The sequence below is a fragment of the Pezoporus flaviventris genome, unplaced genomic scaffold, assembly GCF_033815535.1.
Source record: "Pezoporus flaviventris isolate CSIRO_AGI_PZ_B2104156 unplaced genomic scaffold, CSIRO_AGI_Pfla_v1 ptg000045l, whole genome shotgun sequence".
NCBI lineage: Eukaryota > Metazoa > Chordata > Aves > Psittaciformes > Psittacidae > Pezoporus > Pezoporus flaviventris.
In genome coordinates, this window is record NW_026892593.1 from 27,703,108 (window position 1) to 27,724,142 (window position 21,035).

The 21,035-nt window shown below is 39.2% G+C and overlaps 1 protein-coding gene across 2 annotated transcripts in view; it reads left to right on the forward strand.

The window, feature by feature from the left end:
- The window catches only part of TMEM117 (transmembrane protein 117), a 225,909-nt gene extending 205,614 nt beyond the window's left edge, over nucleotides 1-20,295 (forward strand). For both annotated transcript variants that reach the window (XM_061467794.1, XM_061467793.1), the window contains exons 7-8: nucleotides 9,238-9,367; nucleotides 17,921-20,295. In XM_061467794.1, the coding sequence (XP_061323778.1) occupies nucleotides 9,238-9,367; nucleotides 17,921-18,561 (771 nt within the window). In that variant the 3' untranslated portion in view covers nucleotides 18,562-20,295. The remainder of the gene's footprint in view (nucleotides 1-9,237; nucleotides 9,368-17,920) is intronic.
- Nucleotides 20,296-21,035: the final 740 nt, after the last annotated feature.

Sequence of the window (21,035 nt, forward strand, 5' to 3'; positions counted from 1 at the left end):
GTTGTCCCTGAAAAAAAGACCTAAGTGCAGATAGCCATGTTTTGCTAAGTCTGTCTTTCTTCTTTACACATTTGCAAACAGTTCTCTTTTTCTTTCCTTATATCTTAAGGGTGGTATATTAGTACAAATTCTAAGGAGGAAAATAATTTTGGAAAAGTTATTACTGATTTCTTTAAAGGAATTTTCACTGACTTGTTTGTACACCCCACATTTAAGTTTGAGACGCATTTCTCCTTGTGTTCCATATGCATCCCGTGTTTTTGCTTTGTGTCATCCTCTTAAGCTTTATTATTTTTTTCAGTATCAGTAACTTGCAGCATATAATCCTGGGTTGTTTCTTTTTTCAATAGAAAATGTAGTATTACTGTTTTGATGCCTTAGCCCCATCAAGATGAACAAGTACATGTAGTTTCCAGTTACAGCTAAACCAAAACAAATCAGAAGGAAGTTTTGGACTGAGACCATTGACCCAAACCTGCCACTTCAGATCGTACTTAACACCAAAAGACGAATCTAGAGTTTGGTTTGTAACCAGCCCCAAATTTTCTCAGAACAGGTGATGGTAAAACTTTTCAGAGTATGTATGATCTGAAGGAATTTTGACCAAAACAGAATGGCTCCTCAGTCCTCCATTTCTAATATTGAGTCAACTGATTTACTTTCCATTACAGTGAGTAACATACAGTAATCCCTTTGCTCCAGACACTCTTCATTTTATTGTGTTGCAAAGCTCACAGCGAGGAAAAACTCTGCTCATGTATTTTACTGCAAAAATTGTGGGCTTAGGCACCACTATAAAATACCATTAAGACTGGAGTATCGTACAACAGGGAAATTCATATATATGAGTATTTAGAAAAAGAAAGGGAAAATATGATTTTGGATGCAGCTGAAATTAGCTGGAGACAGTTGCCTTAATGCAAAATGAACTCAGAATTCTAAGTAGAGCTTACTGTTCTCAAATAGATACAAATGTCATTAGCAGTCTTTACAAATCCTGAAATGCTCCAGATTTCACTGTTCAGCTGCAATGTGGGTATATTTTCCACAATGCAATGGTATGTGTATTAGCGTGTATGTATTCATATTGTTAAAGATGATTACATATCAATGTATTTAAAATTTATTTTTATTCTTCACCTTATAGACAGATCTTTGGTCTTTTAGGGTAGCAGAAAGACTGTCTGGTCTGTTGTGATTTCCCTTGACAGCAAGCTGTAGTCTTAGTAAATCTGTAAATATATGCACTGCATGTTATTAGTGAATATTAATTTCTCCAATTTAGCACAGAAATGTCTTTCATAAAGTGTGCCACTGAGGTAGTTAGAAAAACCATTACTACTGACTTGCTGGTGGTTTAGGGAAGTTTCATGTGGGGAACAAGACACAGCTGCTTTACAGGAGCTGAGTGCTTTGACTCTTACAGGTACACGATATTGCAACATTACCACTTTATTTAGCAACTTATCAGACTCAAGAATCAACTGGAAGAGCTAAGACTGGTGTTTCGCATCCAGATGAATTACTTGATACCTGTTTAGCTCAACCAAGGTTAGACATGAGTGAGACAGTAAAGCAAGAGTAAAAGCTTACAAAAATTGGAGAAACTCGGAAAAAAAAAGTAGGACATTTACATTTGGGCAGCTTTAATCAGCCTTTTCAGCAGTTGGGAATAGCTAATCAACAGGTATGAACAAAGAAGATGAACCTCACAGTGTCACTGAAGTCAGTGATAGCTCACATCTGCCTGATGGAAACCTGGTGGACTTACTTGTAGAACATCCTGGGTATGCTCCTAGGACATCCTTGGTATGCACAGAGGCTGTGCTTAGTGATGTCTGCTGCAGCTCTTGCATGGATAAAGTTGTTTACCTTGCTCCTCTTCGCCTCTCGTGAGTAGATGAATCTTAAATGGTAGATGTAAGAAAAAACAGTCATTGCCCTCAGTGGGAAATGGTAATTACTGTTGTTCATGGTCACTACACATCTCAAGATGTGAAACCTGGTGTCCATCCTTCCTTGTGTACTGGCTTGTTTTCAAACACAATTAGTTTCTAACATAACAGAAAGAATGGATAGACATTAATTCTTAACTCTATTAGCAATATCTGTTCCACCAAGGAACCAGCAATGGTCACTAAGGACTGGGGAAGTATTGAGCTAGATGATGCTCAAAGACAACCAAAATACAAGTTCAGACCTAGAGTATGCTAAAGATTTATGGCAGATTAGACAGGCAGGCAAAAGCAATAGTGACTTCATTGGTCAGGATAACAGGTAATTCAGGATACCTAATACATGACATCCTCATGTTTTCTTGTGTCAAAGAAGAATTATAAGGAACAATGAAAAAGGAGAAAGCTCTGCAGCTGAAGGGAAACTGCACAGGGGAAAGTTTCTTTAAATAGAGAAGAGATTATAGCCCAAATTTGTAGACTGATTGAAGGAGTAGCTGTCATACAGACAGCCTGTACCTAGAGTAGTGAAAGATCTGAAGGGATTTGAATATGAAAGGCAGTGGCCTATATTTTATTTGATGAAAGAGAAAAGTGAGATGGTCAAGGAAACAGACTAGAAGAATGGTCTTTGCAGCAGCATTTCTGTGTCACTGGAGAACAAGTGCACTTGTGAAGGCCAGAGGGAAAGATGCCGATGTAACTGAACAGATGAAGAGAGCCTCGATAGAAATTTTAGCTGTGGGGTTTGATAGGAATTGTCATATCTGTCATATGCTATGCAGAACAGATCTGCGGTACCAAGACACTACCAGGTTGTGAAAGGTGAATAGAAGATGATACCCAATCTATAGTCACAGGGGAGAGAGAGGGAGTGCTGTCTGTCACAAATCAGGTATCTGCCTGTGAGTATAGGCATGGATATGGGTCTTTCAGTGAAATGCAAGCATTTCTTATTTTAGGCATCTGAAATCTTGAGATTACTTTGAGCTTGCTGTGGAAAAGCTGAATACCAGTTTGGACATTTCAGTAACAAGGGTCACTGTTTTGAGGACATGTGCATAAACAGTTTTGTCTACACTCAAAATGCATTAATGGATAAATTTAAAGTGCAGAGACCAGGACTTGTTTGGGACCTGGTGGCCTGGGAATTGTTGCCTTTAAATAAGCAGAAATTGATAATAGACTAAAAGGCTCTGTAATGTTTTTTTAATGGAAGGGGTCATTCAAGGCCAAGCACACACTTAAAAAGTGATCATATTGCTACCTTAACTCTCAAAGAAGGAGTTATTACTGTTGCCTTATCATTTTCTCAAATAAAGGAGAAAATGAGCCAGACTTGCAGTGCTGGTTCTAGAGAAAGGCAAGGACCTTGAAGAAGCTAAGCAAAGACTAGGGAGAAGACCACAAAGATTACAGAGAATGACAGTAAGGTTGGGGGTATGTCTGTGCCTTACGTTGCCATGTAGATCAGGGATAGCCTTTCTATACCCATGTCTGGTGCTGGAAGCTGTCTTCAGTCTTCTGCTTCAGCAGCTTGGTGCTCAACTGAAGCAGTTACTCCACTGTTACAGTGGATTTTCCATATTTTGAATTCTTTAAATCAAGACTAAGAGACAAAAAGTTTCCTCAATTGGTGACTTTGTGCCACTGTTCCTGATGAGGCTTTGTGATTGTTGTTGCCAATAACAATCCAAGCAGGTGAAGCCAAAAGAGATGAGCAGATAAATGAAACTTTCAGGACTTGAAAACTATGAATAGATTAGCACTGATGATACCAACATGAAGAAGGAGGTCATTTGAAGAGTAATATGTCATCTTTCACTGTGAGAGCTAAGTAGCCCCACTGAAGCCATACAAGTACAGGTGATAATGTTAAGACTAGATGTCTATTTTTCATTTAGTGATGACTAAAAACCTCAATGTCTATCAAACTTCCTTCTTATTTAACTAAGGTATTGTCAAAGAACAGAAGGCCAGAAACTGAGCAGTGGATTTCATCTCACAGGCATGAAAGTGAGTTCTAGTCACGGCTGCTGACTTCTTATGTGTGTTTGAATGAAATATTTAAATGATGTTTGCACTTTAGCAGCTCACAGCTGCAGACATCTCAGCTGAAGAGATCACTGCAAGTTGCAGCACTGCAGCGAAGTTAAAGGTAGCCACAGAGGAGTCATGCCTCTGTCTCTGCAATCCAGCTGTTCATTTCTTACTTCAAACAACTGCAAAAATATGTAGCCATTGCCTCTCATTAGATTTCCTCTGTCTGTCTGCCTTTCTGCCATGTTCTGAGAGTTGAAACAAAGCTATCTAAAAGATGCAAAGATACCTGAAAACGCACAATCCTCTATCTCACATGTTAAAAGGATTTTAATAATTTAAACACAAACTGCTGTCAGCAGTTTCTGGAGCACATATGCACATTCATGTATGCATTTTCTCAGTTTCTTCCCTCTATTTTTGTTTATTTATTATTCTAGGGGCTTTAAAGTACAAATGTTTTCCTAGCATTAAATATAGCATACATCATCACTACTTAAAGCAGAAATATTCCGTGCTCATTTTTCCTCTTTCATGATTTTATCTGAACAGTGTGTTTTATTTTTAATGATATTTCATATTTACTTTGTAACAAGCACCCTATGAGCTATTCAGGAGGAGAGATGAAAGCACATTTGTTAACTATGGGGAGTTACTGGGTTTTAATACCAGTCCCACCTTCTCTGTGGCAGTTTTCCCTGGGTGGAAAGGGGGTGGCTGAGGGATGTGGGGTCATGTGTGCATGTAGCATGGGAGGGCTAGCGTGGCATTGAGATCCTTTGCTGAGTCCTGCTGGCATCAGATCCAGGTCCCCTGGGGCTGGGAGACATTGCTGAGAGCCTGCAATAAAAGCCATCAAGCAGCAAGGAGCAATCCCACAGCCAGCCAGGATGCTGGGGGGTGCCAACATGCCCCTGGGCTGCCTCACAGGCAGCTGCCCAGGAGCCCTGGGGCTGCTGTTGTGTCCTGGCTGCAGTCAGGACAGGTCTTCCCCAGGCAATGCCTTCTCTTTTCCTCAGGTGATGGCAGAGAAAGGCCAGATCATACCAGCAAGTGTGGCTTTGATGCTCAGTTACCATTACTAAATATATCTTTAACTTAACAAAGTATCAAATCAGTGCTGTCAATTCCACTGTAGGTTCTTAAATCAGTACCTGACATTGCAGCAGAGAGTGTATGCATTTATTTGGTGGGGGGAACTCGAAACAAAGGGAAGAAAACCAAAACTATCATGATCTCTTTTGCAGCATCCATTTTTGTCTGTGCTTCTGGGTTTAATGAGGTAGCTGATGAAAATCAGAGGTGTTCCCTTTGCCCATTGGAACACTAGGATGAGCCCCTCAGCGATCTTAAATACATCCTCTGACTGCCCTTTTCTCATGACTAGAGGGAAATGAGGCAATAACCTCATTTGATTTGCACATTCCACAGAACTTGCCAGTGAGGTTAGACACCTCTGTGCAGCTAATTTAAGCCTGCTGGTTCTGGGTTGGTTTCTCTTTCAGAAGCTGCATAGTGGTATGCTGCTGACCTGCCAGGTTAGAAACCACTGGAGTAGATAAATATTAGAAATATGATGCTGATGGATTTAAAGAAGAAACAATCATCTGTTCATGCAATATGAGAGCTACAAATGTAAACTAACAGTTTGGTTGTACGGCTTTATTTTACAAACTCTGCCAGTAGAGATACATTCTAAAGATGTCATTTTGTGCCCAGTTCCTAATGAGATCCCAGGTATGTCAGAGCGCAGACACCTCAGCCATAAGAACTAAAGCTGATCACATGAACTTTACATAATTATGAGCTGAGAACTCAAAGAACATCACTTATATCACTCATTTCCCAGAGGTGAGCACAGACTGATCGCACAGACTGATGCGGGAGACCACAGAGAGAAAATACTATGTATGAAAGCATGGTGCAGACCTGATCTGTGTTCCAGTTACCTGTTAACAAATGAGGCAGATTATTCCTGCAAGGCATCTTGAATTTCTTGGAAAAATCGTTTTTAGTAAGTTGTCTTTTGCTTGTCAGTAGGAAAAGACTGGTAACAAAGTCAAAAGATTTTGGACAACACTTTCTTAGAATCTAGACAGCAAAATGGCCATTTTGTTGGGTTTGGATTTGACAGCCTAATACTGGCATTAGCTCGAAAAGTTAATAGTCATCTGCGCTTCTCCTGCACTATAATACTACAGCTTTGTATCCATAGGTGATAATGTCACTACATGAACAGTAAATGTTCACATTTACCAAAGCTGTAAGCCAAATGAAGCCCTGAAGGCTATTTAATCACCTAACTTAAAGTTTCATTTTCCTGAGTGCTGTGACTGTAATGACTTTCATGGAAGTCAGTAGATTTAACTCATTATTTTAGTTTCCTTTTGTAATAATTTAATATTGTTTTCAAATGCATTTTATTGTGATTTGTTTTATTTTGTTGTTGTTTTTTTATTTCTGTATTTCCAGTGGGACTGTTTTTAAATAACAGATTTTGTAATCATACCAATAAAGGTGTTACATTTGAAATGTTATTTGTGGCGAAGAAGAAACACCTTATAGATAAAGCCAAGAACTTATTATTAGTATCATTTATATTTTAACAGTGTAATCCAAGAGTCATTAGTTGAGATCTGATTACTACAGAAAATAATACTTTGTGCAGAAAAAAGTTTCAGTAACAATAATAATGTCAGTATTGTTCTACATACACTTCTTAGCTTCTACCCCTTTTCCCAGTGTTTCATTCACCTTCCCCCTGCTCCTGCAGGTTCTGAAATGGGCATTTTCAGTCTGGTGGGGATCAGTGGAGCATTATGGAGTGTCATTGGCATCTGGAGTCCTTTAATGGAAAGGATATGCTGTTCATTGTGTTGGTTTCTTTTTCCTCACTCCCTAAGATTTACTTGGGAGCATTTTTATGTTTGCTAACACACTTTTAGACCTTGCTGGTTTTTTACTCATCTGAAGCTCCTCTTACAGCCAGGTTTACTATACACAGTGCCTTTCACATGTTAGACACTTCTTTGTTCTCCTCATTGCTTCTAAAAGCAGTTTTGTCCAGCCCCAATCTGCATTTCTTTAGCACTGGTGAGTTGTTTATAGCTGTGAGGTCTCCACTGCCAGCCTGTGCCCATCTCTCTAGCAATGGCAGTGCCATATTACAGGGCTGCAGGTAACAGAGGTCATGATACAATTCAGGCACACTTCATACAATATGGGGTATGTAGGTAGAAAATGTGAAATAATGTACACATGAAAGGTAGCCATGGTTTAAGTGTCAAGTAAGTGCGTTTGCTGAGACAAATAATACAGTAAATGGCATATCTGACAGAGCTGGCATTCCAGTTACTCGTAATCGGGTAATATTCATACAGATCAGAAAAAATGCTGAAGTTTTTATAAAACTCAGCTGCAAAGACACAGTCCAATATAAAATTCTGTATGGTGGAATTTTATTTGTAAATCAGCAAAAAGCACAGTAGGAACACTGGGGGAAGGCAAGAGCAGGAGGCCAGAGCTGTAGTCCCATGTTTACTTATTTCTAATGCAGCTCTCTGATTATCTTCAGGAATATGTAATGTATTTCTTCCTGTTTATTCCTGGGTGATAGTATGTATGACTTAACATGAGACACCAGTCCAGAGACAGATATTAGATGCTGTGAACTGAGAGCATACACTCACGAAATCTTTATATTTGGGCACTTTCTGAATGCCTACCACCTGCGAGGGGATGGCTGGAGATGCAGTGTAAGGGATTGTGCAGCTGGCAGTTATACCTTGTGACCGGGAATGCATGGTTTGCATTAGTAAGAAGGCAAAAAGAGAGCAGCCTTATTTCTGGTTTCTCCATCTGTAAATTGGCACTTTCTGTACCTCTGTGAACACTGAGAAACAGGTACCAAGAGTCAGGTTTTCTCATTGCTTGTGCTCCTGTTAATCCATTTAACTCAGGATCACAAAGAGTTAGCACAAATCAGCTGCTGTTAGTGTTTGGGCTATGCTATTCCCTGCTGATAAAACTGTTCCATTTCCCTTCCACTGCAGAAAATGTTGAAGCACTTAACAGTTCTTGGAAGTTATATATAGTGATTTATCTCTCAGAGAAGATTCTTAGTTTTGAATAACTTTTTTCATTACCCTGGTAGGAAAATTTCAGCCTTACAGAACCAGGGAAAAAAAAAGAAAGGAAAAAAAAAAAGGAATTGGCAATGGAATTGGGAGATGGCTGTGCTGGAATGGTTTTCATGTGAAGGAGGCACAAGTCACTCAGAGAGTTCCTTCCATTTCATTCTTTTACTTTCAGTAATCCAGGTGCCTGTTGCACCAGCTTGTGAGATCCAAGTCCAGAGGTATGCATGGGAACATGGCCACTATGTTTGTAACAGTAGATCACCAGCAATCTATGGTGCACAGAGTAAGCACTCAGGCACTAATCCCACTGGCTAGCACTACTGCTAGGCTTTCAGTTTTAGCTCTAATGAGCCATGCTGTTATACCCATTTTCAAGTGACTGATGGTGGGTGAAGATAACCAAGCAAAAAATTCCTTTAAATGCAGATCCTCTTCAGCTGGCTTACCACATGCTACCAAAGTATGCAAAATGACAGGTAAGAGCTTCCACATTTCCAGCATTACCCTGTCAGGTGAAATACAGCAACAGAGAAAACTGCTTGGATTGATTGAGGCAGATTGCACTGAAGACCCTGCACTTGCAGGGTGTTTATTTTGATGTATTACTTGCAGGGTGTTTATTTAGATGTATTAAGGCCAAATACAGGAAACACCCTGTAAACTGAATACAGATACATTAAATGTTTGAAGGGGTCAGGCTTTCTTTGTCTGTTTCTTACCTGTAAACTGTTTGTCAAATTAGTAACAGAAGTTGTAATTGTATTGCAAGCTTGCTATATAAGTACTCATATGCTTAGACAACTTGGTATTCGTATGCTTAGACTACTTTGTACTATCAGCTGTTACAGTGGGTTCAGTATTGTCACTATGAAGTGAACTTTTAAACACATAATTGCATGGAGCTGAAGTAGAAATCATGTTTAATATCTAATATAAATAAGGTATTCTATTTCAAGTGATTCAGTCAACCTTAAAGTAATAAAATCCAATCATAAAAGGCTTAAAAATAGAACCCTTCCCTTTTATTAATTTAAGCCATTTTAAAGGGTAAAAATATACTGTGAAAGCTTATATTTAACTTTTTTCTTTTTTTATTTTAACAGGACTGGGAATTTCCACATTTTATGGGTGATGTTGAAGTGAATCTTCCAGGCTTACCATCTGCACACATGCAGTTCAAAGTACCTTATTTCCAAAAGATCCTCAAAGAGGAGTATCACATACATATAACAGGTATGTGATGTTTCAGATTGTGGCACAATCACACAGTTAACCGCTTCTGTGTAACAAATGTATGCTAACATGTTCTTAGCCACATATATTTGTGTGGGTGTGCATGTGTGTCCCTCAGATTGCTATTTTTCTGTTTCTGTCCAAATCTATATCATCATACATAAAGATCTCAGGGAAATGAATAACCTGTATCTCACAAATCAGAGAGACCTGCTGTTTTTCATGGATTCCAGCAACTTCTTGTGACACTAAGTAATACCTAGTGTAGCTTTATAGATCTTTTATCTAAAATTACTCTCCTGGGGAATTAGCAGCTTATTTCATCTTCAAATCTCTTATGCTTTCAGATGCTTTTGCTATGATTTATGCTAATATCTTTTCATAACTTCGGTCATTCTCATCTGGTAAAGGCCACTCATAACCATACTTCCATCAGTCATCTAACCAGAAGCAGACAGTTAAATAACCTCAAATAAAATAGAATTGCAGTTATTCAAATGGATGGTACATATAGATAAAAAGTACCTGATCCTTGCATACTGTGAGACAGTATTTTAATAACAGTAGGAAATGAAAAAGAGAAAAAGGTTAAATAGGGATGAATACTTTGGTTTTACCTTCCATTTGTGCAGGAGCATAGCTGCTCTCTCTGCATTGGCAAAAGTTGGATAATAATAAATACCAAAAGAATGCAGGTGTGAATTGCCAGGGGTCTTTAACTGCTAATGTAAACAATCACAACACATGATTCTGTACAGCAATAAGATAGATGAGGGCATCCAATGGCGCAGCTGTATGAAACTCCTAGAGATAGGGACAAAAGGAGCATTCAGAGATGACACAAAGATAAAGCCAAGAGTTAGCAGGTTAGTCACAAGCTCACCAGGCAGCAAAAGCCAAGGGAAGAAAATGTGCCAATGAGGAAAGACTGATGAACCAAAGGCTCAGACAAGATAGGCTGAATGAGGCTTCAGAAAAGGCATTTTCAGTAGAGAATGTAGAAATCTGACTGATCACATTAAAAACCAGAAAGGAAGAGAAAATGATTGCAAAACTTACGTGTTGGCTATTGAATGAGGGAAGGCAATTGGCTGTAGGAAGTACAGATGGAGGGATAGAAAGTTTTTCAAAATTGCATCTAGGTGCCGTGCTGGAATACTGAGAGAAAAGATACAGTCATCAAGAGGAAAGGACTGGGGCAAGTCTGAGTGAGACTGTTTGAGCCACCAGTGGTTTTCATAGAATAGAATCATGGAATAGTTAGGGTTGGGAAGGACCTTAAGATCACCAAGCTCCAACCCCCCCTGCCATGGCCAGGGACACCTCACACTAAACCATATCACTCAAGACTCCATCCAGCCTGGCCTTGAACACCACCAGGGATGGAGCATTCACAACCTCCCTGGGCAACCCATTCCAGTGCCTCACCACTCTCACAGGAAAGAACTTCCTCCTTATATCCAACCTAAACTTCCCCTGTTTAAGTTTGAACCCGTTACCCCTTGTCCTGTCACTGCAGTCCCTAATGAAGAGTCCCTCCCCAGCATCCCTATAGCTCCCCTTCAGATACTGGAAGGCTGCTATGAGGTCTCCATGCAGCCTTCTCTTCTCCAGGCTGAACAGCCCCAACTTCCTCAGCCTGTCTCCATACAGGAGGTGCTCCAGTCCCCTGATTATCCTCGTGGCCCTCCTCTGGACTTGTTCCAACAGTTCCATGTCCTTTTTATGTTGAGGACACCAGAACTGCACACAATACTCCAAGTGAGGTCTCACAAGAGCAGAGTAGAGGGGCAGGATCACCTCCTTTAACCTGCTGGTCACACTCCTTTCTATGCAGCTCAGGATACAGTTGGCTTTCTGGGCTGTGAGTGCACACTGAAGCCATCTCATGTTCGTTTTTTCATCAACCAACACCCCTAAGTCCTTCTGCGCAGGGCTGCTGTGAATCTCTTCTCTGTTTTGGAACAGGATGAAGTAAATGATCTCATGGTCAGGAACTAGAGGTGTAGGGTGAGAGGAAATCAGATGTGTACATAACGAACACATTTTTTGTCACCCAAGTGAGCAAAAAAGGAGAGGGAAAAAATAAAGTATAAGCATCAAATACTTGATATGAATTATAGGCATGTTAGTGAAAAATAGGTTTTTTCTGCTTCTCAAGACTGGAGCATGAGTTTGGATGGGCTGAGTCCCACAAGGCTCCCTGATGCCCTGCGGTTATTCCATTGTATAAAGAGAAGTAGTGCAATGGGTGCACAGAGGGGCATGAACAATGACTGAAGAATGGTAGGATGGGTGGCACTATCGCATACAGAAATGCAGACTATTATAGTTAATGTAGATGAAAAACAATAGGTGATAGAAGAGCAAAGATCAGTTTTGCATTGTAGAAGAGACAGAGATATTGATGATAAACATGGAAGAGCAAAGAACAACAGTAAAAAACATCAGTTACCAGATCAGAAATACAATTGCTTGCAGTGCTGCTGTTTGAAAACAGACCAACTGAGAGAAACCAATATTTATGCATTGTAGAGTCTTCTGCATAGAGGACTGGAGGCCTTTCTTATTTTCTGGCAAGAAGGCATTCTTTTAATAAGGATGAGCTAATGAATAGGGGCTGAGGAATATTTTTCCCTGCTCAGCGTTAACAAGATCCATTTATTAGATTCACTAGACAAATCAATCCATTTGACTGCACATCACGTACTCTGTCTACTGAGTGCCTGTTTTATCTTGGTGCTACGCCACCCTTTAAGAGATCTAATAAACAGTGATAACACATGGCACAAGAACCTCCCTTTGGGTAAGTTTTGCTTGAACCATCTGTTCTTGCCGTCAGTTCTTGTCTTAGGTCAGGGTATTATCTTGGATCATTTTCAAGCTCTAGCTATTGTGTGGATGCTTAGATACTTGTAACTTTCTACTCAAACCAAGAAGCTAATAAAAGGAAAGAAGAACTGGTTAAATATATATATAACAAGATGAATGTAGTCCAGTCTAAAATGATGGTAGAGTGTGATGCAAATGAATGCAACTGCAGCAAATGACATAGGGATAGCACGCTGATAATGGCAGGCAGCCTGCTGCATTTAAGCCCTGTTTAATACATGGAATCCAGAATGTTAAATTAAGCCATAGGACTTCTTTTTAGTAACAGGCAGGAAAAGAAGACTAAGGCCTGAATATTTTTTATTTTAGTACTTGCTATAGGGATAAAGTCAAGCTGTAAATCTATGACCTGTGACCTGATTTATAGAAACTGAAAACACTTTTCTCTCAAATAGCAAGGAGAAAGAAAGTGTGGCTGAAATAACACTTACCATCTTTTACCTGGGGAATTTCACTCTTTTACAGTCAGTTTTGGTCACTGTTGATTGATGTAAGTAAGAGCAGCCCTAGGACTCCCCTGAGCAGCCCAATTCGATGCTGGGTTGCTGTAACAAGCAACAGTCCCACAAAGAAGCAGCTGTAAGTAATGGAACATTCAGAGGAGTAAAGGACTTTAAACCACCTTTCTATTGGTGTGTATTTAATGGCTTTGTGCAAGTGCTCTACAGATGAAGGATTTCACAGTTACATGCTCTGTGTTGCCAACTCTCCTGATTTTATCACAAGTCTTAAGACAGTTGCTTTTCTTTTTTTTTTTCTATTTTATCTTAAAGTCTTAGGTCCTGAATTCAGTGACTATGAGAGAATTTCAGCTTTCATAAAATAAAGCTTATGATTACAGAGAAGAAATGTTGCTTCTGTGTAACTCCAGTATCTAAATGGCAGATAAATATAACAGTGCAAAGTGTATTATTTTTAACACATCTTGCTCCTTTAAACTAATAACATGCTTTCTTAGGCCTGATTTATGATTTCTGAATGGGGTAAGTTGGCAGTAATATCAAATTAACGTCTGCAGCCTGTAGCTTATATGCTTTGGTGTAGTTTTAAATTTACTATCAAAAACATATCTTATCTTTACTGGTAACTGAGTACATCATTTTGCTCAAATTTCTTTGCTTCTAGGAACTCGTAGCAAGAATCTATTCAGTATTAAATATTTTTATCCTGTTTTGATAGCTGCTTTTATCTATGAACATCAAAAATAACTTGAATTCCAGCATCTGCTTAACTCATCTGGATTTCCCTTGACAGATGGTTCATTGCAAAGTGTGTGTTTTCCTTCTTGGGCTGCTGTTTATGAAAATACATAGTCTACCCTAGTTTCTATAGTACCCAGGGAAAACTTAAAAGTAAATTTTGTTACTTCAGATTCTTTCATGGTTAAAAGGCATTATGGGGCCTGGCTGGTACCCTTTAATAGCAGCACTGGAGATCCAAGAGCATCTTCCGTCAAGTGTGCGAATAATTTTCAAATAGGAAATGTTAAAGTTTGGGCATCAAAACAGGTTGGAGATTTTTTTCTGGCTGTTTATAAGCATGTTTCTGAGTGCTGTTGTAACCAGAGTGCCCTTCCAGCCAAAGGAGAAATTATCATCTTCATTGGTGGCGAGTGCCTAACATGGCTGGCTTGTGGAGTTAAACCAAAATGTGCTGACAGTCAGGCCAAGCATCACCTCTACAAGGAAGCCTGAAGGAGCCTGTGGGCAAAGCCAGAAAGGTTAGAGGTAAAAACAAAGCTGTCTGTGCACACAGATTTGAAAAAAAAGTCAGAGGATTTGCGCCTTAGTTCACCTAACAGTATGCATGTATCTAGCTAATAGGACTAACATGACCAAAGATATGAAGAACATTTCAAAGATACCTAAATGTTTTACAGAGGTGTCTGAGAAGTCGACATTTACTATACTAGCCTCTGGCTGTGGCTGCACAGCATGAGGCCCACCTGAGTCTAGCCTTAATAAGTGGATTTTCTGCATTTCCTCTTGACCTCAGGAGGGATGATGAGGACTGCCTTCTACATGAGATCTCTTCTTTTAGGATATTATCATTCAGGTACAGAGTAGACATGCAAAAATAAAAACGCTTCCAAATCAGCATCTGGTTTGGAATACTTGGACCTTCAGGATCTGCTCAATTGCCCAGTAAATCAGTTGCATGTTGGACTGTGGACTGGTTGCTGAACCTGTCATAAACTTTATCAGCCTCTTTTAAAATGACCACTGCCCAAATATCTTCTTCAGCTGATGCCTTTCTGTAAAAGGGAAGAAGAAAAATCCATGCCTCTTTGACCATGAGAATGCTCCTGGCATTCATCTTCATGCATAGTTTTTCAGCTTCAACAGGAAAGGCAGATTATTTCTAATCCCATACAGGCTGGTGTTCAGAGCATGGTTCTACAATGCAGGGCCAAACTGCCATAAGCAGAGATTGTTCTACAGTCAGGGTTTCCTTTCTGATGTGTGCCCTAGCCATGAGGATACAATCCTCCTCAATAGTTGTGCTCAGAAAATAAGGATCAAATTTTCATCCCCAAAAAGTGGTTGTAGCCTACAGTGCCCAAGAAAACATTTCACATTTTACATCGCAGACTCACAAATAGAATTAATATCCACAGCTTCATTAATATATTTACTTTGACCCTGTGCAAAACTAAAAACTTGAGCTTGTTTGTGTGCAAGGTGAGACATCAGGAGTGAAGTCTAATTTACCAAGTTGATTTCCCATGTAAGCTTCATGTACGACTTAGTGTAAAAACCATTATGCTGAAATGAAGTTACGATGGACAATCATTTTATACATGTATATTATACACGTATAATATTAAATGTTGGTCAGTATAAGTCGTCTCAAAAATTCCTTGTCATGGGGAATTACCATTAAATAGATGTTTGTGAGTGGACACTGTCAGGCCTTTTGGTTCAGTCTGCTCCAACACATTTATCACTGATCTAGAAGGTTTGCTCATTAAACTGAACAGGATATCACACCTGCTAGTACAGCAGTCAAGTGCATGTCTTTGAAGAGGGGATAGACAGCAGAGGACACTGTATTCCAGGAAGAGGCAAATACTCGCTGTAAGTAACCAAGACAGTGCTAACTCCCAGTGATTTTGTATCTAAGGAGATTAACACATCCCTTGGCTGCAGGGAATACTGAGTAGGAGTAGGAAGATGTCACTGTGTTCATATATGGTTATAGCGAGACTGTTACTCATATGCGGTGTTTGGTTCTGGTGACAACAGTTTTCAAAAGAGGAGGAAAAATCACAGAGTTCATCAAGCACGACAGTGATGCAGGGGATGGGAAAATGGTCTAGAAATTAGAAATTTAAGGAATTTTGAGAAGATCCAGTATGGAACAGAGGTCTTGGGCACCTAGGTGCCACTTAGACATACAGGTTGCAATTCATCTTAAGGGTGTCTGCATCAAAGCTGATTGTCTAAGCATCCTTTATAGTCCACACTGACCCAACAATCGCAACAGCAGAGCTTACGGCTGTGCTCCTGCCCACCTGACACTGTCTAGGAACTGAGCAAGGGAGTTTCAAGTTCATGCTTTTTATGGAACAGGAATGCTTGAAAAGTATATCTCAGAGCAGGTGAGCAGTCAAATTCATAATATGAGGGGTGGAGCCTTTTTTAGGCAGATGCATTTTAGAAGAGATTCACAATTATGAAACCACACTGCAGGATAGATGCTACGTGAAGCCTGAGATCAAGCACCTGGGTACCTCTATTCAGCATTTTTAGCGTTTTCTGCTAGCTTCTTAGTCAGCTTCACCAGCTGCAGGCTGCTGTCTCAAGTCTTACTCCTTAGGTAGCTTGCTCTACATGTTTCATTTAGGACAATGTGGTCACACAGGTGATTGCTGAGAAATCCACTGGGTGCCTTCATACCCAAAAAGGAGATTGGTTATATCTCAGCATTGCAATGTCTAAGTTTTCATTGTCAGTCATAACTGAAACCTACAATCAAGAATTGATTGTAACCTACAATTCTTGATTGTAGGTGTCAGTTATGACACTGTTATACTTCACAGTGTATTTTGGCCTATATAAAGGCCATCTCAATAATGTCCCTGTTTCATTATGCTTCGTATTTTGATGTTTCAGTTGTCTGTTTTCTCTCTGCACATCTTCATGCTAGCCATGTCTAGATGAAAAGAAAGAGCAGTACTGGTCCTGCATGAGTTTTTCCGCTTCTTACAGTCTCTAGGGTCTAGCAGATCTCTCTGGAAAATCACCAGTCTTGACTCTGCAGAAACACGAAGCATCACAGATAGCATTTTGATGGAAGATTGTTCTTGGATGGGCTTATGATGTATTTTCCTGGGAAAAGAATATGGCTTAACAAATTAAATTCAGGGCAATGAAGCAAGGTGTTAGTTTCTGGTTGAAACAGTTTTCTGGTTGAAGCAGAGTAATAGTTTGATGAAAAATTATTGTTTCAAAAAGTGTGTTACACAACTGGTAAAAAACAAGGTGTTCATATTCTTACCCTCCTGGAGCATTTTAGTTGTACAATTTGAATACACAGACTTTCAGGAACTGGAATCCATTTATGCCTTAAAAGCCAAAGCATAAGTCATTTGATAGATACTCTGATACAGTTGTTTTCTGTTTCACTTGAAACATATTTAAATATGGTTCCAGCACAGACCAATAACATTCATCACCAGCAGGAACATTCCTCTATGCATGTTCTTTCGTGTAATGCTGACAAGTAGATTTGCTGGGTTCTTGGGTGGTCATCACATGCACAGGTGATGTTCAGCTAGAATGTAAGAGATGCTTTGACTGAGAAAATGTATAATTTGGTTTGTGTATTCATAAAATAATTCTGAATGGATACCTGGAGTTCACCTGTTCCAAAACCCTGTTCAAAGCCCAGTGCAATTGCATAATGTTCTTTAATGTCTTTTGGATGCCTGAAGGGAGCATGCAAAAGAGCAACTTTAGATAATAAAAGGAGAAAGGTTTCCTCCTCCAGTACTGCAGGAGCTGAATGTCAGACTATGAGTCACTCCTTGGAGGAGCATTTCACTACATGGACTGTCGGAAAAGCTAAGCTGTCTAGCCTCCCAAGACTACAGTCAGCCCTTGCTATTTCTCAAGGGTGTAGTATCTCTACATCACAGTTCATCCAGTTATCCCCATCTGAATATGTCTGTGCATCATGGTTGGTGTATCAAACAATTTACATAATTACCAACCCCCAAAAATTCAGTCATTTCAGTCGTTCCTGGTATATAAACAGTTCCGTCTATTATGGCCTTTTCATGGAAAACTTCCATGTGAATATTTCATAAGTCCTGGAATTAATGCTTCTTTTAAGTTTATTGATCTACACCAGATCACCTCGTGGTCTAATCGACAGGTCACCTACAAAATGCAATGTGAATTCATTTGATGTACTGCTGTGCTTGTGTTACAGAATTATTTTATAATGTGCCTAGACCTAATCATGAAATGCTAGGGGAAATTCAGCAAAAATCTATAGGGGAAATTTAATTACAGCTTTGTTTTATAGATTAAAAAAAAAAAATGTGGGTTTGTTGGTTTGGGTTTTTTTTCCTCTGAGTAGCTTTTACATATGACTGAATTTGTACTGCTTCTGAAATGGATATATCAGATGACAAAACTTTCTTTTTCCAAACAGGCAAATGGTTTAACTATGGAATTATCTTCCTTGTTTTGATCTTGGATCTGAATATGTGGAAGAACCAAATATTTTACAAACCTCATGAATATGGTCAATATATCGGTCCTGGACAGAAGATCTACACAGTGAAGGACTCAGAAAGCTTGAAAGACCTTAATAGAACTAAATTATCCTGGGAGTGGAGATCCAATAACACCAATCCGTTGACGAACCGGACCTATGCCGAAGGAGACATGTTCTTGCACAGCAGATTCATAGGCTCTAGCCTTGATGTCAAATGCCTGGCTTTTATTCCAAGTTTGCTGGCTTTTGCTTTGTTTGGTTTCTTCATCTGGTTCTTTGGGCGATTTCAGAAAACTGATCAAGGCATGGAGAATTTAGACAAATCATACACAAGAATGAAAAGAAAGTCACCATCAGATATGGGAATGACACGAGAAAATACACAGGTGTTGGTAGAAGAACCATTAAGTTTTCAAGAACCACATCTTGTATCCATAAAATCAGACTTAAGTGAAATAGTTTTTAATTCTTCTCTCCTAACTTCTGAAAACTTGAACGCACAACTGAATGAACCAGATAGCCCTTTACAGCCAGTACCAGAGTCCTCTGTCCCTAAGGATAAACCTGTGACATAAAGGCAAATACCCAGGAAAATCAGTTTAAATAAGCAGTTACTGTAAGATTTCAGTTTTACCTTTTGTAAGTTAAGATTTACATAGTATTTAGAATAAGAAACTCAACATATACCAAAAGGTGCTCAGCATGCTTTTTTTAGGAATTTTGGTTTTTATTTGTATTATAGTATGTGCCTACTGTATATCTAACATTCCTTTATAGATTGCTTCCCAAAATTGCACAAGCTGTTTATTAATACATTACCTTAACTGTATAATAGTGTATTAGATGATTACTTGCAGGTATAAAATTCTACCGTGGTGGTGCCTTGAGACATTAAACTGTTTTTTAACTCAACACCAGATGTATAGCACAGTTCTTCTAATCTACTTTGCAAAGCTTTTTGTATATGGTTATTTTAAGTACCATTTGATGTCTTCACAGAGATAAATATAGTTAATCCTAAAGAAGGGTTTGTGTTAGGGCATCACAACTTGACTTTGTTATTAGCTCATCTGCGAAGCCAGTGACTTTGATGACCTGACTGCAGAGAAGCATGTTGATTACCTTTTAATTTTTTGCTGACTAGCTGCCAAACACAAATACAGATTCATTATGTGGTAAACAGCAGAGAGATAATTCAGCATGGGTCACTACTTGTGAAAATATGACTTACTCCATCAGTAATAGCAATTAGGTGATAATGCCTAATTATATTTTTCCTAATTAAAGATAAACTGCTCCTTGATTAAAAGTTTTGCCCTTCACGTTTTAGAAACAGAGGTGAAAATACATTGTTGAAGTGACTCTTTCCATCATCACACCAAACCTATGCAACATCAAGGAGCCAATAGAGTGCTTACAGTAAAGGACACAAAGCCCACTACATCCAGTTTTGAGTAGTTTGGTACCAATATATCTGGGCATACATGAAACATACACAGAAACACATCACATAATCACATACGGACAGTCAAACTTCTCCAAAAACTAAAGCCATGTTTATGGGTCTTAATTAAAATATGTTAATAACTGATTTTTATTGTAACTTTTTTTTCTCTTCATTCATTATCCATGAATAAGTGTTACCTGAAAGCAGAAACATGGTGAAACTGGGGGGGGGGGGGGGGGGGGGGGGGCAGAAGGGCTGTGTTTGCTTTTTTGAAGGGGACTTAGTAAAGTGAATTCTTCTACTGTATGATCAAAATATATGCACTAGGGAAATTGCATATCTAAAACATCAGAAAGATTCTGATTTGCCTCTAATTTAGTTTTATAAATTGTTGCTACAAGTTACTAAATAATAAGCCATTTTTAAGTCTGAATTATTTCCCTGTCATTTACTGGTGTTGCTGCATTTTGTCTTTGTGACTTTTTTATCTTTGTTGTTTTGATCTATCTGCTTTTAAGTTTTTGGAATGCTGAATTTAGCATGCATAATAGAATTATGCATTTATTAACTGTCACTTGAGAGCCAATTTTAATAAACATCATTCAACGATTGTTTATTATGAGGCAGGAATATATTCCGTTACTATTGCAATTTTTTGTATACATTTTATCCATGCATTGTCCTGTTTAAAATCATAAATATTTCTGACACTAAAAAAGGCAGTATCACAGCAGTGTCAAAATCAAATAATTTGCTTATGGGACATGTCATATTTCATCAAGAGAAAGTTCACTTTAAAACCAGGCTAAATTTTTAACCATTGAAAATTATGACTAAAAATAAATTTGTTAGGTTTTGCCTACCGTAGCCTATAAACTTATTTAATTGACTTAAGATATAGTCAAAGACAAGCCATTAGTTACTAATGGTAAAACACTGTGAGATCCTGCTCGTACTGTGTGAGAGGTGACTATACTGGTGGTTGACTTTGAAACAGCATTTGATTTCTTAAGTAGTTACAGAAATACCTGAATAATTTTTCAGATGATACGTGCTTCTCTGTATGTTTTGGACACTTGTCGTGGTTTAAACCCAGTCAGGTAACTCGTTCACTCACTCCCCCCCTTCTTGCCCTCCCCCTGCTCCCGGAGGGATGGAGAGGAGAATCGAAAAGAATGCAACTCCCACGGGTTGAGATAAGAACAGTTCAGTAACTAAGGTATAACACAAATCACTACTGCTACCACCAATGATAATAATGATAAAAGAAATAACAAGGGAAGAGAATACAGCACCTCAGCACCAGCCAACCGATAACTCGCCCCCCTCAGCCTGACCAAGCACTGACTGATACCTCCTCCAACCCCACAGTCCCCCAGCCCTTCCAGGTAACTCCCAGTTGCATCCTGACCATGACGTGCTGTGGTATGGAATACCTCTTTGGTCAGTTTGGGTCAGGTGTCCTGTCTCTGCTTCCTCCCGGCTTCCCCTCCTCCCTGGCAGAGCATGAGGCTCACAAAGTCCTTGGCCAAACCAAAACATCAGTGTTATCAGCTCTGCTCCCAGGCCAAAAGTCAAAACACTGCACTGCACCAGCTACCA